The 19474-nt window shown below is 58.5% G+C and overlaps 1 protein-coding gene across 4 annotated transcripts in view; it reads left to right on the forward strand.

Moving 5' to 3' along the window:
- The window catches only part of CAMSAP1 (calmodulin regulated spectrin associated protein 1), a 55537-nt gene that overhangs the window by 6582 nt on the left and 29481 nt on the right, over positions 1-19474 (forward strand). For 2 of the 4 annotated variants that reach the window (XR_006195788.1, XM_042912498.1), the window contains exons 3-4: positions 13603-13865; positions 14680-14841. Coding sequence is in view for 3 of the 4 variants with exons in the window: in XM_042912498.1 (XP_042768432.1) it covers positions 13603-13865; positions 14680-14841 (425 nt within the window). In the remaining variant the exon portion in view is untranslated. Of the gene's footprint in view, positions 1-13602; positions 13866-14340; positions 14428-14679; positions 14842-19474 lie in introns of those variants that run through there. The other 2 variants (XM_042912501.1, XM_042912499.1) reach the window with 2 other exon arrangements.

Genomic DNA, 19474 nt, shown 5'->3' on the forward strand with positions numbered 1-19474 from the left:
CGGTTGCCGTGGATCCCGGGGGTTTCCTAGAGCTGCCTTCGCCACCCACCGAACATCAGCTGCTGTCTGTTCTCCCCGTCGGCTTCCTTCACTCCGCCTCGTGTTTTGGAGCTTCAGCCGCGTGAGCGCGCCTTTTCGCTGAGTGCCGGGAGCGGCGGTGTCGTCGTTTGGCTGCCCGCACTCTGCTCCCTCCCCCGCTCGTGGACGGCCCTCGGATCGGCCCTCGGATCGCTTCCAGCGTGTCTGCCACGAACGGGGCTGCCACGAACGGGGCCGCCGCGAGCGCGCGCGACGGGTCCGTGGGAGCATACGTTTCGGTTGTCTCGGGCGAAACCGTGGAGCTGCTGGCTCACGTGCGTGTGCGTGACCGCCCCGCTGGTTTCCGAGGTCGGTGTTTCCGCTTCTGTTTGCGCCAGCGAAGCCCGAGTGTGAGTCCAGGCGACCTGCATCCTTGCCAGCACATGGCATCGTCAGTCTTTTTAATTTTAGCCTCTCGAGTGAACGGGTTGTGATGTCTCGCTGTGGTCTGGATGTGCATTTCCCTGATGACTAATGATGACGAACATTTTTTTACACGGTCGTTGGCCGTTTGAGTATCTTTTTTCAGTTGAGCGTTTTCGTGTCTCTGGCCAGAGTCTTAAAAAAAAACCACACTTTTATTTGAGGTAATCGTGTTAACGTGCATTTGTAAGAAAGTTTCACCAGCGGTAACTTCTTGCAAAACTGTAATTGAATATTACAACCAGGAGAGTGACCTTGTATGACCGAGATGTAGAACGTTCCGTTCCCACAAAGACCTCTTCGGTTTTGTTGCCCTTTTGTAGCCACACCTGCCTCCCTCCCTTCTGCTTTCCCTTCTGCTTGCCTTGGGTTTGTTTTGCTCTTCCTTTTCTAGTTTCTTGCGGTATGGACTTAGATTATTGGTGGCTTTTTTCTTCTCTAGGGTAAGCGTGTAGTGCTGTAAATTTTCTCCTTGGTGCTGCCTTAGCCGCATCCCACGAAGGCTTGGTGTGTTGTGTTTTCATTTTCCTTCAGTTCTGTGTCCTTGATTTCCTTTGCTACTTCTCCTTGACCCGCGAATTTTTTGTAGGCGTAATTTCCACGTGTTGAGATTTTCTCGTTTCGCTTTTCTGTTACTGTTTCTAGCGTGGTTCCGTCGTGGCGAGGTGACACTCTGTAGGGTTTCTGTTCTTTTAAACTTGTTCGAGCTTGTGTTCTCGCCCAGGGTAGGGTCTTTTTGGGTGGATGTTCCACGGGCGTTGGAAGAGATGTGTTTTCTAGCACTGTCGGTGGAGCCTTCCACACATACCAGGGAGGGCCTTTTGGCTGGTCGTACTGCTCAGATCTCTGTCCTCGTTCATTTTTGTCTAACGGTTCTGTCAGTTGCTGACGGCTGTTGAAACCCCAGCCACACTGCACACTGGGGATTTCTCTTTTCAGCTCCGTTTCTTCCCTCACGTCTGTGTCTCTGTACTTCGGTGGATATGCATTTAGGGTTATAAGGTCTTCCTGCTGGGTTGACCCTTTTACCGTCAGGTACCTTTCTTTCTCTTCGGTAAGTTTCTTTCTACTTTATCGTATATTCATACAATTTTTCCTGCCTTTTTAAAAAACTTTTTTTTAATGTTTATTTACTTTCGATAGAACACAAGGCAGGGGGAGGAAAAGAAGAGAGAGAGACACACGCAGAATCCAAAGCAGGCTCCAGGCTCGGAGCTGTCACCACAGAGTCTGACATGGGGCTTGACCCCACAGACCGTGAGATCGTGACCTGAGCTGAAGTTAGTCGCCCAACCAACTGAGCCACCCAGGTGCCCCAGCTCTTCTTGCTTTCTGTTTGTTAACAGTGTTTTCCTGGTATAGCCTTTTTTTTTATCCCTTTGTTTTCAGCATATTGAAGTCATTGAGTCTGAGGCGAGTTTCTTGTAAACGGCATATAGCTGTGTTGTTTACATATATGTATGTATGTATATTTTATTTGTTTTGAGACAGAGAGAATGTGAGAAGGGGAGGGGCAGAGAGAGAGGGAGAGAATCCCAGGCAGCCTCCTCACTGTCCGTGCAGAGCCTGGCACGGGGCTCCGACTGCCCAACTGAACCGTGAGATCGTGACCTGAACTGAAATCACAAGTTGGAAGCTCAACCAGCTGAGCTCCCAGGTGCCCCTGCCTTTTTTTTTTTTTTTTAAAGCCATTCTGCCAATCTTTGTCTTTTACTTGGTGTATTTAGGGTATTTATATTTAATGTGATTGTCCATAGTTAAGGCTTACATCTGATGTTTTAGTCTTTCCTGTATTTCTTGTTCCTGTTTTTCTTTCTTTTCCTTCCTTCCTTCCTTCCCTCCTGTGGATTACTTGACTATTTTTTAAGAGCCCGTTGTGATTTATATGTGTTGTTTTGGGGTGTGTCTGTAGTTTTCCTAGTGGTTGCTCTGGGTACGACAGTATTTACACATGATTTCCAGCAGCTCTCCAGTGTTGCTTTGCCCCTTCAGGTGAGGTGTAGAAATCTTTTCTTCCATCTTTGCTCTCCCCACCTTTAAATACCATTGTTGTGAGGGTGTGCAGGCGTGGGAGTTTTGTCACCAGATGGAATGTAGGAAACTCACCATTGTATTTGCCCAAATGATCTGTACCTGTCACTCCTGCTCCCTGGTTCTCAGGACTCCTTCCTTCTCATTTTTTTCTATTTGGGGAATCTCCTTCCGCCGCTCTTTAAGGTTTGCCAGAGATGAGTTTTTTAAAGTTTTCCTTTGTCTAAGAAGGTCTGTGGGTCTCCTTGCTGCCTTAGGGAAAGTCTCCCCAGCTGTGGAATCTGGCTGACGGCTCTTTTCGGGCAGCACTGGAAAGTGACGCGCCCTCCCTCTGGCCCCGTGATTCTGAGAGACCTGCCGTCCCCCGAGCCCGTGGCCCCTGTTTGGGGCGCAGTGTTTCCCTCCAGCTGCTTCACAATAACGCTCTTCGTCAAGTTGGGGATAGTGTGTCTTGCTGTGCATTTCTTTGGGTTCGTGTTAGTAGGGGTTCGCTCAGTTCCTCGAAACCTGTGGGGTTGTATCTTTTGCCCCGTTTGGGGGGCTTTCGGCCATTGTCCTCTCAGTGCCCTCTCGGCCCCGCTGTTTCTGCCCTCTTCCCTGGGACTCCAGTGATCCCGCTGTTCGGTCTCGTGTTCCCCTCCTGTGGGTCCCTGAGGCTGTATTTGGGTTCTTTCAGCGTGGTTTCTATCTGTCGTTGGGATGGGGCACCTCGTGTTGATCCGTCCACGAGTTCACCGATCCCGTCCTGTCACCTCCACTTTCCTCTCAAGCCCATCCAGGGAGTTTGAGTTGTTGCTCTGTTTTTCAGTTTTACATTCAGTTCTTTTTAGAACTTCTTTTTCTTTGCTGAGATTTTCTGGTTTTTGTTTGCTTCCAGAGAATTTGTAATTGCTCGAGGAATCAGTTTTACGACGGTGGCTTTAAAGTCTGTCGGAGAATGCCAGCATCTGGCTCGTTTTGGTGCTGGTGTCCGTGGATCGTCTTTTCTCCTTAAAGTCATGATTTTCTTGGTTCTGGGTGTGCCGGGTGACCTCCGGCTGCTCCCCGGTCACTCTGCCTCTTCTGTCAGAGATTCCGGGTCCTGTTGAAAGTGTCCCCAGCAGCAGCAGCGGCAGCAGCTTCCGGTCTGGGGCAGCACGCGGTCCCGCCGGTCTGACGCTCAAAGCGTGCCTTTGCCGGCGTGGCTGGCGTGGGGCTCCCGTGGCCCTGCCGGTGCTGCTTTTTGGAGGTGGAAGGAGCTTTCTGGTGCTGGGCTGCCGGGTGCCCCTGGAGGACAGAGGGCGTCTCCCGGTCCGGTCCGGGTGCTTGTCGTGGCGGGGTCCCCTCGCGCACGGTGTCGGGGGAATGCTGTGTCTCGAGGCCGGTGGGGAGGGAGAGCACTCGGGGGGCTCTGTTGGGGCAGGTGTTGCAGACCGCCAGCTCGTGCCCCGGCTTCTGCCGGGCCGGCCTGGTGTCTGGGGCGGGGATGAGCCCGCGCGGCTCGCCTTCCGTCGCCAGGCCGAGGGCCGGGAGATGCCGGGTCAGGTCACCTGCCGGGTGGGAGGTCGGGAGACGCCCCGTGGCCGTGCTGTTCCTCCCGCCCTGGCGTCCCCCCCCCCCCCTCAGTCTGCCTCCTCGTGTGGCCTTCGGGTTCTCCTGTGCTTGTCTTTTGAGTCATTTCCAAGGTTTACAGTTGCGCTTCGTGGAGAGGAGTCCCTGCCACCTCGTCCTGACCGCAAGGCCCTCGTGGCTGCTTTATGTTTTTGCTTTGTTTTTCGACTTCATCGCCGTTAGCAGCACGTGCTTTGGTGTGTGTGTCTCCTTTCTGTGACGCTGGGTTTCATGAAGTTTACAGGGACAGGAAACTCCTTGCGCCCTATCTCTTGCAGTAATACTGTTTTCTGTCCCACGTTTTCTGTCCTGTCTCCCTGGGCCTCCGGTCACACTGTGTGACGCTTGTGGTACCTGTCACCCGCCTTCCCTCCTGTCCTTTCTCTCCTCTGGCTGGCCTGCTGTTCGGCACGCCAGCGTGTGAATGCAGCTCACTTCCCCTGTCTTCCCGTGGCAAGTGCTTTCTTTTTTTTTTTTCTTTTCTTTTCTTTTCTTTTCTTTTCTTTTCTTTTCTTTTCTTTTCGTTTCTTTTCTGTAATTTCCAGATTCTTCTGTCAGAATTCTTCATGTTCTCGTTTCAAGCGTGGTCAGGGAAAGTCTGTGGCTGCTCACGCCAGCTGTGGGTCCCCGGGGCCTGTTCCTTCCTCTTGGTTTTTAGCAGTTTGGTTAGAAGCGTCTGGGCGTGGTTTTCTTCCACTGGGTTCTGTTTGGGTTTGCTGGGCTCCCTGTGCCTGCAGATTGGTGTTTCTCAAAACATGGGGCGACTTTGGCCCTTACCTATTCAGATGCTCTTGGGCAGCGGTCTCTGTCCTGCAGGAGCACGGCCGCGAGGCTTTTGATGCCCCCCTGCTCCCTGACACTCTTCCTTCTCTTCAGTCCCTGCCTTCCGGGTGGCAATTTCCATAACGTATCTCGGGTTCACTGACCCTCTCGGTTCTCCTGCGTGGTGAACATTTTGTCGATACACTGTATTGTTCTTAAATTCTGATTCTTTTATTATTTTAAAAAGTTTTCTCTGTGGAGAATGTCTGTGTTTTCATTTCTTTCAAGAGTTCCTACATTGACCTCAGGGAGCTTGGTTACAATGGATGCTTTACGGTCTGTGATAACTCTGACATCTGGGTCATGTCAGGGTTGGCATCTGTGGATTGTCTCTTGCCCTGGGAATCGGTTGCATTTTCCGGTTTTCTGTATGTTGAGTAACTATGGGTCGTGTCCTGGACGTTTGAATATTGCGCTGTGGGGCTGCTTTCCGGTCCACGCTGATGTCTTCTTGGTGGGCCGTTTTTGTAGCCGGGTGGCAGTGAGCACCTTGAAGCTCAGACCCCAAGTCTGCTTTGTCATTTCGTGTGCCATGGTTTCAAGGTCAGTGTGGTTTTGTGGGTCTGTCCCGCGTGCACGTAGCCGGGGGGGTCCTCAGGGTTGTGTGGGCTCATACACGGAAGGAGGAGTCCCCTTCCCGGCTCTCTCCTCTCTTGGATTCCTCTGCATTTTCTGCTCCAGGGAGCCCCCCCTCCCTTGTCCTCCGGCTGGAAACACGGGGCTTCGCTCGGAGCGGTACTGCCTGCGCAGGGGACAAGAACGTCAGGTGCCCTCACCTCTGCAGACCACCGAGGGCCCTGCCCTGCCAGAGTTCCGTAACCTGGGCTGGAAGAGAGGAAGAGGAGGAAAGCCCAGATTCCTCCCGCTCTCCAGCGTGCGGGGGCCCCTTCCCGGGGCTCTGGCCAGAGAGGCCGGGTTTCTGCCCGCGCGCGTGCGTCCGGCTGCCCTGTGGGTCAGAGCCCCTAGAGGAAGTGGGCACGGAGCCGGGGACCCCGTAGGTGTGGCTTCTTGGGCCTTTGCGTCTGCCCCCTGGTCGCCTGCCGCTCTTCACATTTAGGATCCTCCCGTGGCTGCACGTGGCGCCGGGCGGGGTCTTAGTCGTGGCTGGCGGGCAGAGGCTGTCCCGGCCCGCTTCACAGTGGCAGCTCCACAGCCTGGGAGCCTGCTTCTGTCGCTCGCTCGGTGTCACCGCTGGCTTTGTTCAGGATGTCCTCCCTCTTTGCTCGGCTGCTGTTTTCACTTGGCTGAGTGGGTGAGGTGGCCGGGAGGCGGTGGGCGTCACCAGAGGCCCTGGACGGTGCCGTACTTTCTCTCCGGAGAAACTTGCACTTCCAGACACCGGCCGTCCCCGGCCCCCTCGCTCCGGCGCTCCGGCACACGCACCGGGGTGCTCTCGAGGGCTGCCGTGCTTGGGTCACGTCGGCTCCGAGGGAGCAGCCTCTGGGGTTCCCGGCCGCATGCCTGCCCCGCTGGGTGACCAGGGTCCCCTGCAAGTCCCGTCCCCCTGACCTGGGAGGTGCCAGGAACGCAGGTCCCCCTCGTCGCACCTGCCACGGACGGAGCACAGCCTCTGTCAGCGTGGTGCGGGAGCTGGGGCTCTCGGCCGCAGGCTTCTCCTGGCACGCGGCCCGGCCACCTTGCCCCCCGGTCAGCGAGTGCGGCCAGCGGAGGCGCGTTCTGTGCGTGCCGACCGGACCATGCTGTCCCCTGGTACCGGAGAGCTCCTCTCCACGCCGGATGCCTACAGATGCTCCCTCTGCATTTGGCCACGTTTGGTCACAGAATCTTCCCTTGCCGGACATAGGTTTGCTCAGCTTGCTGGGCGTGCGGCTGGGCAGCTGGTGGGCGCGCTGGTGGGTGGCGGGGGGGTGCGCGGGCGGGTGTGCTGGTAGGCGGGCTGGTACGCGTGCTGGTGGGCGGCTGCGTGGGGATCCCTGGGGTGTCACTTCCCTGGGGAGTGTGAGGTGCGAGGGAGGGAGGTCTAGCCAGGACCTTGGCATTCAGGTCTGTGACCTGTCCTTCCCATTGGTCACCTTCCCTCCCTCAGGCACCGTCCCGGGTCAGAGCCGTCCCCCAAGCTGTCCCCTGGGCCTCGAAGTGGAGGGGGGGAGGCGGGTGCTGAGGGTTGATCGGGCGGCTCCCCACTTGCTTTGCTGGCACGGCATCCCCGTGGGGGGGCCCGCGAGCCGCATGCCTGGGCCAGTGTGGCCGCTTCTCCGCCTCCCAGCGGGGGCGGGGCCCATGGGGGGCACAGGCGGCTGTGAGACCTTCTGCCCCCTCTCTTCCCCGGCTCCGGCCATCTTCTGCTCTGGCCTGTGCTTTCTCTCCATCCTGGGGCTTCTCTTTGCCTGGGCTTTCTCACCGTTTTATGCTAGTTTTTTGTTCCTTTAAAAAGCGTTTGCTCTTTCCTCTTAGAGCGCATTTTTAGAAACCGGTCACATCCTCGTCAGAAGCTTCTGACATTGGGCCATCAGGGGTTGGGGTCTGTTGGTTGCCTTTTCTCCGGTGCTCGTGGGTTCCCTCTGTCTTCTGCGCCGAGTAAGTTTGCATCGTGTCTGGGATGTTCTGATTCTTGCGCGTGAGACCCTGGGGTCTGCTAGAATCTAGAGAATTTTTTCTTTTAAACAGGTAGTCAGCCCAGTTAGGCTGAGACTGTGAGTCCTCGTGAGCTGCTTCGTGTGGGCCTTTGCTCCATGCTGGTTTAGTCCCGAAGCCTCCGGACCGTTCTGGTCTGTCCGCAGGGCACCTCTGTGAAACCGGGGCCCCGCTGTAGTTCTGAGTCCGCGCTGTGCCGTTCCTGGGTAGTGTCACACGGGGCCACTTGCGTCATCCAGGATAGTACACGCAGATTTTAGGGTTCTTCGTTCAGCGCCCCCTCCTGCTCTCCGGGGGGCTCCCCTGCAGGGTCTCCCTTCCCAGCAGGCTGGAAGAGTCTGTGTGCTTCCTGCACCTGAGCTGCGTCAGCAGAGAGGGAGGGAAAAGAGCCTGTGGGGCGCCCCCTCACTCCCCCCTGCCCCCCCCGCCCACCGTTGGGTACGGTTTTGTTGCTGGTGCTGGCCTGGCGTGGGGCAGGGGAGCCAGTGAGTCTGCCTGGCAGAGCTGGTCTTCTCTCTCTTCTGTCTGGCGTTGCCAGCATAGGCCTGGGGTGTGGCCACAGTTCGAAGGCCTCTGGCCACGACGTTGTGGTCGACAGTCTGGGCAGGGGCTGGGCACCAGCAGGCGACCGGACCACCGTCTTGCCGGTCACTGGTGGCTGTGCGGGCTTTGCTCTCCTGAGACCAAGCCGGGCCAGGTGAGGCCTCAGGCTTCCGTGGGGCACCTGGGGGGGTCCCCTGGCCCTGCTCGGGGTGCAGGGGTACGGCGTCAGTCGACAGGGTGGGGCGTGTGGTGGACAGCGACGGATGAGAGCGGTAGCTAGCACCTGTGTGACCGTCACTGACGGCAGGCTCTGCCCTCAGCGCCTCGGCTCACACACCTGCCCTCACCCGGGGGACAGGGGGCCGGGCTGTCGTGTGTGTGCCTGGGGTTCTGAGAGGCCGGGCCGGCCCGTGCGGGTCCTGCTCCCAGCCGCACGCCTTCCTGCCTTGGAGACCTGGAGCTCGGAGCGTCTGCTCTCCCCCGGCTGTCACCCGTTGCTCCTTCCTGCTGCATGTTGCGTCCTGCCTTGCAGGTGCGGGCTTCTCAGGACCCTCCAGTACTTCGTGCGGCCTTCCTGTCCGGTGTGCCCGCAGGGCCCTAGCCCCGGATCGCCGGCCCGTGTACGCACTGTCGCTGTTGCTGCAGACCGGGGTCACGGGGACCGCCGTCCCTCCCGCCAGGCCGTGTCCTGGGGGCGCCCTCGGCACAGAGCCACCGCCCTCAGGCTTAGCGGCTGCTTCACCCCTCCCGCCTTCCCTCCTTCCGTCCAGCCCTCTCTGCCAGAGACGCGGGCTCCTCCCTCCCGCTGGCCGCCGCCGCCTCCGCTTCCAGACCTTGCTCTCGGACGCCCGTCACCGGCTGCGCTCCCGTGGTCGGTCAAGCCCGCTCCCGGTGCCCCGGCCTCCGCATGCCTCCCTCCAAGCAGAGGGGGCTGCTGGCCCTCTCCTTGGCCCCTCCGTCCCTCACCCTTCCTGCCGCTGCTCTTTCCCAGGCTGGCACTGCCTCCTGCTTGTAAATCCGCGGACCCCTCTCAGTCCGCCTTGTGTCTCGTCTTTTTCCCACCGTGGTCGCTGAGCGCTCCTGCTTTGGAGTGTTTTCTCCGAGCCCGCCTTCTGTTTCCCCCCCTTCCCCTATCACTTCTCCGTGCCGGTCTCCGGCTTCCTTTTCCCACTTGCCCAGGTCTGCCCCACACGTGGCCGTTGGCCAGGTGTACCCGACGACCTTTTCTGCCCCCGTGCGTGTGCTCCGTGGCTGCGATAATTATTTCTGCGTGGTAGGTCCCAAGCCTGTGTGTCCAGCCGGACCCTTTCCCTTGCGCTTTGATCTCTGTATTTTCCTGCGGCTTTGAAGTCTCCACTTGGGTCCCACGGGCACCTCAGAGACGTCCTGCCTGGAGTAACCGCCCCTCTCCCCTGACCGTCCTCTGCGTTACCGGTTCCTGTGTCGGAGGCACCGTCCTGCATCTCGTCGGCAGAGTGGGAGGTCTGCTGCCTTGGCCACACCCCAGGCCCGATGCCCATGCCTCCTGGGCGTCTGTGCCCCTTCCTGGTGCCACCGGTTCTTGGCCCGCCTCCGTTGTCGCTCGGGCCGCTGACTGTGGTGGGATTCTGGTAGGTGGGGACTTCTGTCCTCCAACTCCTCCGGCCCCTCGTCCCCCACGGGGGCTGGTCACATCCCTTCAGGCCTTCAGAGCCCCCTGTGCCTGTCCCTGTCACTGAGGGACCCCGCTGGCACCCCCAGTCCCTCCTGGTGAAGGCTGCTGGTAGGTACTTAGTTGATTGCCTGTGGGTGAGCCGAGAAGTGGCCTGTGCGGCTGGCTGCTCCTGTGCTGAGCCGCAGTTTTCCAGAACCCTCTCTCGGGGTCATTCTTTTGTGTGTCCCTCCCTCATGTGTCGTCATCCCGTCCCCCTCCCTTGGTCTCACCCCTTCCCCTGTTCCCGCTCTCTCTGCCACCGGAGCCCGGCTGCCTCCCTCCCCGGAAGCCTGCCCGGCCTCCCTGCCCTGTGGTGCCGGCTCATCTGCGCCCCAGAGCAGCACAGAGCACCCCGTACCTGTCCTGCGTGGCGCCCAGCACGTTTTGCGCACGGCGCTTGGTGATTCCTGTCATCTTAAGAGGCTCTGCCCCGAGGGGTGACCTCTTCGTCCTCGTTAACCCCCTCAGTTCTGTGCGTCTTTGGCTCACAGTGGGGGCTTAATAAATGACGGCTCCGCACAGGAGTAATTCTGACAAATGGTGTCTGCAGTTTGTAGAGGGAACGAAAACTAAGTCCCTGGCAGTAGCCGGAAGGCACTTGCGGAGTTGTCGTCTTGTAAACAGTTGTCGGTTTTAGTAAAACCGAGAGGGACTTCCGCAGCTGGCGCATAAAGCCCCTGCAGTCGTGGACCTGCTCAGGCGCAGCAACCGGCCCCTCCGCCCACGGCTGAGGGCAGGGGCTGCCCTGGAGGGGGGCGGGGCGCAGCCGCACGGTGTCCGGGGCGCTTCCCTGCAGTCGACGCGTCGTCTTCCCACAAACGTGGAGTTTATGGGGATCAGCTCTGCGATGCACACGTGCGTGTTCAGGTGTAATTGAAAAGCGGGCTATCCGAGTCCGTTTGTATCGATTAGTTTTGAAAGCTCCACCAAGTGGGCCGCCCGTGGAAACCTTTCTCCCGGGTAGACAGACAAGCTGCTTCAGGGCCCTGGCTGCGGTTCTGTCCAGCCTCTCCGGGTTCCCGGGTGCGGGTAGGCTGTGTCTTTCCGAACCCGTGCCCCTGGACGCCTGTCCTTCCTGCAGCCGACCCTCCGTTGGTGCCTGTGTCCCACCCCCTGCTCCCAGAGCTGTGACCCTAAGGGACCTTTCTGTCCTGAGGCCTGCCGGTCTCTGCTGTCCTGGAGCGGAGCCCATCGGTAATCCGAGAGGCGAGGGGGCCGGCGCTGGGGGGACGGTGGCGTGGCGGTGGCTGTGGCGTGGCCCCAAGCTGTCGTTTTCTGGCTAGGAGGCTGGGTCACCACCTTTAGGGGGCCAGAAGGAAGAGTGTGGCCCCAGCAACTGCGGCACGATGTCGTTCGAGATTGTGCCCGGGATCGGTGTCCCGGCCGTGTGCTGCTCATCCCCAGCACAGCCACCGTGCACATCCCCGGGCTTGGTCCTGGGGGCGAGGAAGAAAGGCTTGTCTCCTATCCGTGTTAGTGGAGTTTGATAGGCAGGTCTCTGGAGTTCATCGTTACTTTGTGTCAGAGGATGTGGAGGATGTTGATTGAGGGAGCCTCTTCCCCGTTGATGAAAATAACTCGGTTATGCTCGTCTGCCCCTTCTAGAAGGTTATGCAGTACGTCACTGTAGTACATAATGAAAACAACAAAAAAGTAAAACCCAAAAAAGGAGGGGGGGGGGCGGGTCAGCCAGAGTTGCTAGGGCTTTGGCAGGAGGAGAACTGGGTGACCCTGAAACTTTTGGTGAGCGGCTGACCTTGAGACGAGGCCGGGAGGGGCAGGTTGGGAGGTGGAGTTCCCCTGCAGGCGGATTAGGCCCCGTGCCCACCGGCCCGTCGTGCCCACCGGCCCGTCATGCGGACCTTAAGGGGCAGAGGGACGGAGGCCCAGGGAAGTGGCCGGGGTCAGGACGTGTGTTCACGGTGACAACACGCCCGTGCTCCTTCAAGCCACGACACTGACTGAAGTCACTGCGCCCTCCCTTCCAGTCCTGGAGAGGTGAGGGAGCGATGGAGTCCTCTCCATAGCAGAGGCGATGGAGCTGGGACGGGCGTGGGGAGAGGAGGAGGACGGGGTGGGCCCGGGTCCCTGCGTCCCAGTCCCCGCCGCCCGAAGTCAGCCTGGCCTCTCGCACCTGAAAGCGGACTAGGCTGGCGGACCCCCTGGCCCCGCGACCTCCTCGACTCCCGTCCTGGACTCCCATCCGTCAGGACCAGGTCCTGCATCGTCCGCGTGGGTGTCCTCCCGGGCTGCCGTCTGCCCTCTGGGACGGCGCGCTCCGGTGCGCGTGGGGCCGGCTCCTGTCCCTCCCTCGGCCCCCCACTCACAAGTCACCCCACCCACAAAGGCAGCAGAAGTCTTCCCACGGCGTTTTGCCCTGGGGCTCCCTTCCTCTGTGGTCTGGATGATCTCTTCTGTCTCAGAACGCTGGGTGATTTTAAAATAGGATGGGCTCTGACAGGGTCCTTTCGACCCTGAGCCAAGGGTGTGTCCCTCCCGCCTCGGAAGGGTTGGCTCCGTGTGCCCGCAGGGCTGCCACGGTGTCAGTCACAGTCACGGGCCAGGGGAACCGAGGCCTTGCAAACAGAAGGGCAGTGTGAATGTTAGCCACTGTCAGGAGAGCCAGTGGGGAACCGAGGAGCCCCACACCCACGAGGAGGTGATTCAGGGCCCCGAGAATGGCGTCTGTGATGAGGACAGCGAGGATGGGGGTGGGGGGTGGGGGGGTGGGGAGGCAGAGGCCACGGTTGGAGGGCACTTGCCAGGTCGCCGCAGAGAGCCCGGACTGTGCGGGGAGGGGGCGCGCTGGCGCCCCGCGTCTCGGCACTAGGTGCCGTGGGTGTCCTTCCCCGGTGTCCTTGGAGAGACCAGGCCCGTGTGAACTCTTTCACAGGCAGGGTTGTTCCAGAACGCCCAGAGGGCGCTCTCGGGTCTGGGGGCCGCACTGAAGGAGCTCAGCCTTAGCCTGCACAGCTTCATGTTTTCCGGTCTGCCACCCCTTCGGGGGCACGGCGATGGGCATCTTGCAGGGCAAGTGTGAGGGACACCTGGGGAGACCATGCTGCAGCCGTTTAGAAACCGAGCGTCCCCAGCGGTGCACGTGTGGCTGGTGTGTTTGTGTGGGAGGTGGTGTAGACCTGTGAGTCAGGCCGGATTCACAGTCGGCTTCTGCCGCTCGGGGCCTCGGGCACACGGCACGCTCTCCCCGTGCCTCCGTTTTCCCGTTAGTAACGCAGGGACGAGAGTCTCAGCTTGACAGTTGCCGCGTGCTTAAGTCACATGGCCTGCGCGGCGTCGAGTCTGCCTGGCCCGGGGTCAGGTGAGGGCCTGTCCCTGCGGCCGTGCCTTTGTCACGGTCCCTGCGGGCCTGGCCGTGGTGTCGGGCCTCGCTGTCGTGTCCAGTGTGACCTCAGGAAAGGGCGCGCTTGACCTCCTCCCCGGGACCCGTGCTGCGTGTGCCCCGCGCCGTCTGCAGGGTGACGAGGGCCCGCGTGTTGCCTGTGCCCCGTGTGGCCCCCGTGGCGTGACCGGGTGCCATGCAGTCCAGCCGGCTCGCGTCTCGGTTTCCCCTGGGCTCCGCTCCCTGCTTAGGGCTCCCACTCGTGCTTCTCGCTGCCGTCTGGCAGGAGAGTCACCCCTGGAGGTCGTGGCGGCCACGTCACTAAGGCGAGTGCGTCGCCCACACGCCCCGGCGGTGTCGGCAGCCGGGTCGCCTCTGCCCGAGGAGACGATGGGGTCTCTTTATGTGGTTAGGTGCCCGTCGTGATTGACGGCAGCTCTGTCCCCCGTTGGCATCATGCTCACGTGCCGGTCTCTTCTTGGCTCAGATAACATCCCCGAGGACCTCAGGGACCCCTTTTACATTGACCAGTATGAGCAGGAGCACATCAAGCCGCCCGTCATCAAGCTCCTGCTGTCCAGCGAGCTCTACTGCCGTGTTTGCAGCCTCATCCTGAAGGGGGACCAGGTGGCGGCCTTACAGGGACACCAGTCTGTCATCCAGGCCCTGTCCCGGAAAGGGATCTACGTGATGGAGAGTGACGACACCCCCGTGACGGATCCCGACCTCAGCCACGCGCCCATAAAGATGGTGAGTGTCCTGTGGTGGGGGGGCGGGGGGGGCGGGCAGGGTCTGTCACTGACCGCGACTGCTTCTCCCGCGGGCACTCGTGTGGCGCCCCAGCCTGTCGTCCCGCCGGCCGGCCCTCCGCGGTGCAGGTGGCGGGAGCGTCCGGCCGGGTGGCGGGGCTCGCGGCTGTGCGGCGGTCTCCTGAGCTGTGTGCCTTGAAGTGCCTGTGACTTGTGGAGGACGGGGAAAGAGCAGCTCCCGTCAGCTCTCTTCCTCCTCACGAGCCCTCTGTGCGCCGGAGGGTAAGTCGAGGCACGTTAACGAAAACGTCTGGAGGCAGATATTTCACGGACGTTGTGACGTGCAGCCGTCGGGCCCGTTCTGTCAGGTCGTTCACCGTATTGTATTTTTGTGTCCAAATAAAGAAGAAAAGACTCCGTTTTCCCCCCTCCCCCCTTTCCTCCGGAAGCCGCACCGTCGATGTGACTTTTCCAGACTGCCCTAGGTCGGCCAGTTTGGGTGCCTCCCACGTCACTGGGTTTTGGCTGTTCTCTGGCGACTTGCGCTCTGTGGCTTTTCACGGGTGGGTTTCGCGGAGGACGCGTTGTGGGTCAACGGGATGTTCCTCGGGTTCCGGGAGGAGACGGTGCACAGGCGTGGCGGACTTGCGGCAGCAGGGCTCCCGCCGGAACCCCGGGCCGTGTTCGCGGTCGTGCAGCTGTGGGCGCGTCTCTCTGTGCTTGTACCTTTCCCCTCAGCCAGCCCCTGGGGCTCGCCAGGTTGCCGCGGCGGTGAGGTGGGCTTGGGCCACCCTAACCGTCACCTCTGCTCCCAGAGCGCCCACATGGCGATGGTGGACGCCCTCATGATGGCCTACACCGTGGAGATGATCAGCATCGAGAAGGTGGTGGCCAGCGTCCAGCGCTTCTCGACGTTCAGCGCCTCGAAAGAGCTTCCGTACGACCTCGAGGACGCCATGGTGTTCTGGGTCAACAAGGTCAGTGCTGGGAGCCGTGGCCGGTGCGAGGACTGGGGCCGCGGGTCGTCTCCTCGAGCGGCCCGAGCGGGCCGGGGCGCTCCCTGGTGGCAGGTCCTCCCCCGAGAGCTGCGCCCGCCTCGTGTGTCGCCCGAGAACCGGGCGCTGGCAGGGGCCCCGGGAGCGGTAGGTGGATGTGCTGTGTCCAGAAGCACGTCTGCTCCTGTCCAGACAGAACAAACAGGTGTCCTCGTGAGCACGGGGAGCGTGGCCGCGGTTTAAGTTACTACGTTCTTGTTGTTTTCATCTCAGGCTCTCTGTGCACCGAAGGGGTGCTCGAGTTCAGAGGCGTTTTGCTTATGAAGAGAAAAGTGGTGTCTTCCTAAGTGTTTTCTCTTTTTACGTTTAGAGCTTACAGCGTGATCTTTCACGCAAGCACAGAGAGGGTATTTTCAGTGGCACGGGATTACTCACAGGGTTACCTTCGCACAACAGTTTGGTCGTGAAGCGTCTCTGTGGGTAAAAAGGTGTTCAGCTGGGGACACTTAGCTAACGGAGTGAGGAAGTGGAAGGCGGGGCAGCGCCTCGTAGAGTTGTCTTGGGGCAGCTGAGACAACTGTCTGGGGGGCTCGGTCGGCGAGGCGTCCGACTCTCGACTGAAGTTCAGGTCATGATCTCACGGTTCGTGGGATCGAGCCCCGCGTCGGGCTCTGCGCTGACAGCGTGACCCCACTTGGGACTCTCTCCCTCTCTCTCTGCCCCTCCCACCCCACCGAATAAATAAACAAACTGAAGGAGTTGCGTCAGTCTGCCCACAAGATTGAAATTATTTCCTTATATGGTTTGTGTCCGTGTTCTTTATAACGTAAGGCTTTATGAGAGACCAAGTAAAAATCAGTGGCCGCGGAATCAGTTGAAGAACGTGGCAAAGCCAGGCCGTGGCGCGTGGGCCGGCTCCCCCGAGAGGGCCCCCTTCGTGGTTGTGACGTGCAAGGCCTTAGTCAAGCGCATGTTGTGACTTCCGGCTAAGACGCTTGCCCTGCTGTTCCCTTGGTTTCCTACCCGGAGGTGGGGTGGGGGAATCCAGTCCGTGGGCAGACCCCCTTCGGTCCCTGATTGCCGGGTGGGGTAGAGGGCTTTTCCGGGGTTCGCTGCAACATCTGGACCCAGACGCTGGCCAGTGCCCGTAAGTTTGCCTCCTGGCGGTGGGCACCGTGTCTCCCTTGCCCCCTGGCCGTGCAGGATACCGTGCCTGTGGGAAGCGGGAACCACGGGAACCACGGGAACCACGGGAACGTGGTTAAGGCAGGATGTTCGGGACCGGTGCACATTTCCAGAGGAAACTGAGCCCTGGCTGGTAGTTCTGTGATCCCGACACGGCCTTCCTGTAGCCACGAGTTCACGTGTGTGTTTTCAGCCACTGACCTGCGGTGCTCCGTTCGTTTCCGGTGCGCGGTGTGGTGATTCAACAAGTGTAGCTGCCAGCTGTCGCCACACAGCCTCGTCGGGGCACTTGACCGTATGCCCTGTGCTACACCTTTCCTCCCTGCAAGACCCAGGTTCTAACTTGTTTCTCTCTGATAACTTTTATCGGCTTCTCCTGTTTTATTTTTATTTTTGAGAGAGAGCAAGCACGTGAGTGGTGGAGGGGCAGAGAGAGAGAGAGAGAGAGAGAGAGAGAATCCAAAGCAGGCTTGAGGCTCTGAGCTGTCAGCACAGAGCCCGATGCGGGACGCCGACTCACGAACCGTGAGATTCTGACCTGGGCCAAAGTCGGCCGCTTAACCCACTGAGCCACCCAGGCGCCCCGGTTTTTCCTTCTTATAAATGAAATGACATGGTCATGATAGAAAAGCTAAAAAATACAATAAGCAAATAAAACGAAATATAAACTCCCCATAACCTTACCACCTACACATGCGTTTTTACATAAATTCTCATAATTTTCAGGGACACCAGGGTGGCTCCGTTGGTTGAGCGTCTGACTTCGGCTCAGGTTGTGATCTCACCGTTCACGAGTTTGAGCCCCACATTGGGCTGTCTGCTGTCATCTCGGAGCCTGCTTTGGGTCCTCTGTACCCCCCTCTCTCTGCCCCTCCCCCACCTGTGCTCTTTCTCTCTCAAAAATAAGTAAACTTAAAAAAAGAATAAATTCTCATAGTTTTTTTTAGGTGTAAGACACAGGCTTAAAAGCACAATTAGGTGCTCCCGGGTGCTGGGCCGAAAGCTGAGGCCTTTGGCAGGATGGGGAGGGGTCTCTCCAGGGCCGGCTTCAGTGCCCGCCTGCTGTTGTCTCAGGCGCCGGGCTCTGTAGGTGACCACGGGCATTTCCCTCCCACGTGTAATGGGTGGGCAGTGGTGGCCACATGGCTGAGGTTCGTTTGTAAAGGCTTTTGATTGGTTTTGATTGGTTTTTGCCAAATTTCTGACCGTAAAGACTGTAGTATTTTTTTCGTACTCTTAGTCCGTCGAGGTGTCTTCTTCCATGATTTCCCATAGATTGGATATTACTGAAAGAATATTTGCTATTTTTAATTTTGATTTTTATTTTTTAATAAAAAAATAAATAAATAAATTTAATAAAAAAAATAAATGTTTTTGACATTTATTTATTATTGAGAGAGAGAGAAACAGCACGAGCAGGAGAGGGGCAGAGAGAGGGAGGGACACAGAATCGGACGCAGGCTCCAGGCTCTGAGCTTTCCGCACAGAGCCCGACGTGGGGCTCGAACTCACAAACCGCGAGATCGTGACCTGAGCTGAAGTCGGGCACAACCGACTGAGCCCCCCGGGCGCCCCTCCCATTTTTTAAAGGTGGGGAATAGTGTCATCTCCTACTTCCATTTCTTCATTTACTGGTAAAGTTGAAGTTTAAGAGATAGAGCGTACGTTTGGCCGTTTGTCTTTCTCTTTGATAAATTACTTGTCTGTGATCTTTGGCCGTATTTCTTTGGGGGAGGGGTGCATTCCGTTTCTCCCGCGCCTGATCAAGTTTCTCATAATACCATGAAGGGCGTTCCCTGTTTGCCGTATTTGTGTAGACGATTTTCCAGGTCACTGCCGCCCGTTTGCCTGTGGACTTGGCTGATGTGTGGAAGATGATCTTCATGTGGTGCAGCCTTTATCTGCTGACGGGCATTTTCTGGTGTTAACGTCTTTCAAAGAGGTGCACTGTATTTCTGACTCTGCATCGGCCTCTGGCAGGCGTGGCCTTCTGATTGACTGCTAGCTCACGTGACCCTCCCGTCTGGTCCCTGCCGGTCCACCGTGGTCACACGGCCTACTGTGGTTGGGTCTGTAGTCAGATGACCAGGTATGACTTTTCAACAGCTCATGTCCCTTTTCTTGTGCCACACTTCGGTTTTCCTGGAGTTGGTACTTGCTTTGTTTTTTTTGTGGCCTTTCTGGTCCTTGCCTAATATTTATAGTTTTATTCAGTGTTTTCCAAATTTTGTATTTCCTTAGCATTTCCAAATGAACTAAGTTTCTTACGTTGATAGATTTCCCCTTGTGTGTGTTCTCATTCTCTGATGTCGACTGAGCGGTGAGCTCTGGCCAAGGGCTCCCCAACACTTGCTGCCTCCATGTGGTTTCTTTCCGGCGCGGATTCACGGGTGCCAGATGAGGGGTGCGCTCACTGAGGAGGTTTCCAGCACTTGCTCGGGGGGCTCCTCTCGGATGTGAGCTCTGATGCGGGGTGAGATGTGCCTCCATGCTTTGTGTACTGAGGGTCTTTCCCTGGACTCAGAGGAGGTGTCAGCTCCCCCAAGCTTTTCCTTCAGGGAGAGTGGCCGTGGCCTCTGCAGTGTGGGTCCTCTGGTGCCTGACAGTTTAGAGCCGGGTCCAGAAGCCTTCCCACCTTCATTTGGCGGCTGGGTTCTCTCCCCACCGAAAGCGGCCTCCATGTTTGATAAGGTTCGGGCTCCTGAGGGTTCACGTGCGGTGAGTTTTCCCTTCGGCGTCAGTCTTTGATGCCTCGTAAGATCTGGATCTCCTTTGAAACTGTGGTTGTGGATAATGTTCCCAAGATTTCTGCTGTGTGAATAGTGCACATTTAAGCTCTCTCACCTCCGTGCTGGCCATTTTCACTCGGGAAGGTATTTTTGTGGGTTCGCTTCCTTTTCGTGTTTGGCTCTGTGTCTGGGTGCTCTCCCCCTCTTCCGCAGCTCTGGAGTCACAGTCAGGCCTGTCAGGTGACTGCTGTGAGTTTCTTTCTCTTTCTATGTGCATCACTTCCAGGGACCACTCTCCCTCTCCCCCTCCCCCTCCCCCTCCCCCCTCCCCCTGGCCGATCAGGCCCTCTGGGGGGTAGAAATTGCCCTCCCCAAGATTGGGGCTCACCACCAAGCCGTCCCCCAGATTCCCTGCTCTTTGTGTGAGGGACTGAGCTGTCCTCTGTCCCCGGAGTTGTGGACTTTTACCGTGACCATCTTGCTGTGGCTTTTGACGTTTTTACCGCCGCCCAGCCCGTTGCTGTAGCCTTTGAAAGACAAAACCCAGCTTCACTGCTGTACGATTTGCCCGCAGCGAACGGGCCCAGTTCTTTGAGTTTGACCAGTGACTGCGGTTTAACATTCGCCACAAGGCACCATTTCCATCGCCCTAAATGAGCTCTTCTGTTTCCCTTTGCAGTTTGCTCTCCGGCCCAGATTGC

This window comes from Panthera leo, chromosome D4 (assembly GCF_018350215.1).
Source record: "Panthera leo isolate Ple1 chromosome D4, P.leo_Ple1_pat1.1, whole genome shotgun sequence".
NCBI lineage: Eukaryota > Metazoa > Chordata > Mammalia > Carnivora > Felidae > Panthera > Panthera leo.